Below are 3,876 nucleotides of genomic sequence, written 5' to 3'. Positions count from 1 at the left end.
CTAACATTTGATTGTACTATTTTTGCATTCAAATGCAAATGTTTATTTTAAATTCGACTAATATTCATTTTTATTATTCACAATGTCCTCGTCACAGGCACAGCACTCATGTTCATGTTTGTGTGTGCTGTCTTTCGTCACTCATAGCACGTGCCTATATCGTGCACTATATCAAACATGTTTTATATCGTTATCGAAAAAGGTGTACATATCGATACCGTTTTATCGCCCAGGCCTACGTTAAAGAGCCACCAACAGTGTTCATTGTTTGAATTTCTTACAAAATGACAAAAATCTGAAAGCTGAGAGCTGTACGGTGGCCCAGTAGTGCACAACACAGTGAAATCTCCACAACACAACAAAATTAGCACGACACAATGGATGGCTCGTCAGAGGTACTAATAGAAATTACTTCAACTACTTGAAGTAGTTATTGGTTAATTCTATACTTGGATTGAATCGAGTTGAGCTCTCATCTCTCTCATTGTGTTTCATTTTTTCCCCATAGATGTGTGAGGATTTGTTCAGACAGACGGCAGATAACACCGACCCTGACCTGTCCTTCTCTGTTGAGGTATGCTCGAGTGCATTTACAGTGTTACAAGAACTGCGAGAATGGCCTCATAAAGCATGCGAGTTCAGATTAAACAACAGTTTCTGAAATAAAATGAGCGACTCCTTATGCATTATACAGTCAATAAAAGATCTGATATCATTCCATGTCTATTTTTTTAGGTTTCATATATGGAGATTTACTGTGAGCGGGTTCGGGACTTGCTGAACCCAAAAAGCAAAGGGTCCTTGAGGGTCAGAGAGCACCCGATAATGGGCCCTTACGTAGAAGACCTCTCCAAAATGGCAGTTACCAACTACAGTGATATTGCCGATCTCATGGACACTGGCAACAAAGCCAGGTATTATTAATTTCAGCATTTAATTGAAAAAAAGCATGTCATTCTGTTTGCTCAATGAGCTCATTCAAATAAGATGCAAATTAAAGGCAGACAAATGAAGCAAAACAAAGCTGCTTTTCACTGTGTGCAGAACAGTTTTGAAATAGCAGCGTTATTAGAAGTGCAGATAACAAAAATAAATACATTTACCGGTAACGATAATAATAAAAACAAAATCACTAGCTAAGGACAGAAACACAAGGCCCGTGCATGAACAAAAATCTAGGCAAGAATGCTGAGGTATTGCCAGCATGATTTCTCACATTGCTGTGGTGGTAGTTACCTTCTAATAACCAACTAGATGTGTTATTCAGGCTATAAACATGTTGACAGTTTACTGACTAACTTAACTAGCTTAGTGAGATTCTCTTTAAACACTTGCTCTAGTATGACAGTAGTAGTTAACACGTTTTTTTAATTGCGCTCACATAGCTATATGTCTGAGTTTGCATACTTGTGTGAGGTAGGGCTGAAATAATTATTCTAGACAATTGTAGACAATGATGCGTTTTTATGGGCTTACATTTCTGCCACAGTTCTGCGCGCGAAAGATCATATTTTGAGCGCACAAAAGTGCATTTTGCCAATCAGAGACCGAGGCTGCTAAATTGTGATTGGCTGCCTTGACAACCAATCACAACATTTCTTGCATTACCTCGACAGCAGAAGAGGAAAAATACAGTGCATGCATAATTATTACGCAAGTTGATATTCTGATTATATTTTTTTCCAAGGCAGCCAGTCACATTTTAGCAGCCTCGGTCTCTGATTGGCTGGAATTATGGCACATTGTAACGCTGGGTTGTGTTGAGCACGCGAGCTGTTGGCATTTAGCGAGCACTGAGGGGGGCATCAGGTGAGCAAGCTAGTGAGACGTTGCACGTGCAAAAGAGAAGGTCTGCACACATCCAAAAACGTATTTTAAATGCAAAATTGATTTCCGTGCGCTCGAAAGATTTTTGTCTTTGCGAAACTATCATTTTCTCCACAAAACTCATATCGCACAAGTGTTTAGGTGTGCATGAATGAAAGCTGTGGGATCTTGTTACACACGTTACTTTCATAAATATAATAACACATTAATATATATATATTATATAATGTTGTTTTGATTTCGTAACCGACTAGCTTATTCTTGTTCTGATTACATGTATTACTTTGATGAAATATATTTATGTTTTCTGTTACTTTAAGGACGGTTGCTGCTACTAACATGAACGAGACCAGCAGTCGCTCACATGCGGTCTTCACCATCCTCTTCGCTCAGCGTCGACATGATAGCATGACCAGTCTGGACACAGAGAAGGTGTGTGTCGGGCATTATAAAAAAACACTCGTCTGTTGCTGTTCTGCGCTCAGTCTGGTTTCTCGTCTTCCGTTCAGGTGAGCAAGATCAGTCTGGTTGATCTGGCAGGAAGTGAGAGAGCAGACTCATCCGGAGCCAAAGGCACGAGGCTGAAGGTCCGTCAGATCTCATTTTATTGATACGTCCCATATTATGTCCTGAGGATGAAAACTGGATGTCCAAAACATGTTTTTGCAGTTGAATGACTCCGAGTCAGAGGTGCTTGTGATTACCCCGTGTGGCTCTAGTAGTACTAGTCCTTATCTAATAAAGTCCGGAAATAGGCCCGCAACCTAGGTGTGATTTTTGACTCAGAAACTGTCCTTCGGTGGAGATTCCTATACAAGCGACAATTGCAGATGAAAATCTAATCAAAAACAAAAAAATCAATGGATTAGGGCAACTCTTCAAATTTGGTATGAGTATAAAGTAAAGAATCTTTATTTACATATGACTCAGACTTTAAACCAAATACGTTAGAAATGCGTTTCAAAATATGGTGTAAGAAAGGGATTAATTAATTAATTAATTATTAGATTTTCAATCTTTGAAAGAAAGATTCCATTTAGAATCTTAAGGACTTTTTCAGATATAAAGCACTTTGTAACTTTGTTTTGAAAGGTGCTATATAAATATAAAATACATTGCATCTATATATATATTAGTTCTGAATTAAAGGAATAGTTTGCACAGAAAACAAAATACAGTCATTTAAACAGTCTCATCATATTTTGATAAAAAAATACAGTAAAAACAGTAATATTGTGAAATATTACAATACATATGTGAATATTATGATCTAAAACAACTCTTTTCTATCAGAGTTACATGATCCTTCAGAAATCATTCTAATGTTCTGATTTTATGTTCACTTATTGTCAGTTATTATTGGTGCTCAATTATTAATAATGGTTCTTATTTATAATGTTGGAAACCGTTTTTGCTGCTTAATATTTTTGTGTAAACCATGATACATTATTTTCAGGATTCTTTGATTAATGAATAGAAGTATTGGAATATTGGAGATAGAAATATTTTGAAACGTTATGTATAAATGCCTATACTGTCAATTTTGATCAATTTTAAGCAGCATTATGCAATAAAAGTATTCATTTCTTTAGAAAAAAAATCTTACTGAGCCCAAACTTTTGAATGGGTAGTGTATCATTCAACATTGATAATAATCAGAAATGTTTGAACAGCTGATCAGCATATTATACTGATTTCTGAAGATCATGTGACACTGAAGACTGGAGGAATGATGCTGAACATACAGTTTTGATCACAGAAATACATTACAGTTTAACACATATTCACATAGAAAACAGCTGTTTAAAATTGTAATAATATTTCACAATATTACTGTTTTTACTGTATTTTTTATCAAATAGCTGCAGATTTAGTGAGCAGAAGAGACTAAGACTATTAAAACAATAAAAATCTTATTTTTTCCATATCTATGACCAGGTGTGTGTGTGTGTGTGTGTATGTGTGTGCGCGCGTGCGTGTGTGTGAGAGAGAGTGTGTGTGTGTGTGTGTGTGTGAGAGTGTGTGTGTGTGTGTGTGTGTGTGTGTGTG

The 3,876-nt window shown here is 36.5% G+C and overlaps 1 protein-coding gene across 1 annotated transcript in view; it reads left to right on the top strand.

Annotated features, from left to right (window-relative positions):
• The first annotated feature begins 377 nt into the window (after positions 1-377).
• Positions 378-3,876, top strand: part of LOC107557755 (kinesin-like protein KIF1C) — a 37,690-nt gene continuing 34,191 nt past the window's right edge. The window contains exons 1-5 of the mRNA XM_016241280.1: positions 378-395; positions 509-574; positions 736-914; positions 2,148-2,259; positions 2,337-2,414. Of these exons, the coding sequence (XP_016096766.1) occupies positions 378-395; positions 509-574; positions 736-914; positions 2,148-2,259; positions 2,337-2,414 (453 nt within the window). The remainder of the gene's footprint in view (positions 396-508; positions 575-735; positions 915-2,147; positions 2,260-2,336; positions 2,415-3,876) is intronic.

The sequence above is a fragment of the Sinocyclocheilus grahami genome, unplaced genomic scaffold, assembly GCF_001515645.1.
Source record: "Sinocyclocheilus grahami isolate Dianchi unplaced genomic scaffold, SAMN03320097.WGS_v1.1 scaffold618.1, whole genome shotgun sequence".
Lineage (NCBI taxonomy): Eukaryota > Metazoa > Chordata > Actinopteri > Cypriniformes > Cyprinidae > Sinocyclocheilus > Sinocyclocheilus grahami.
This window is presented reverse-complemented; position numbering and strand designations above follow the sequence as displayed.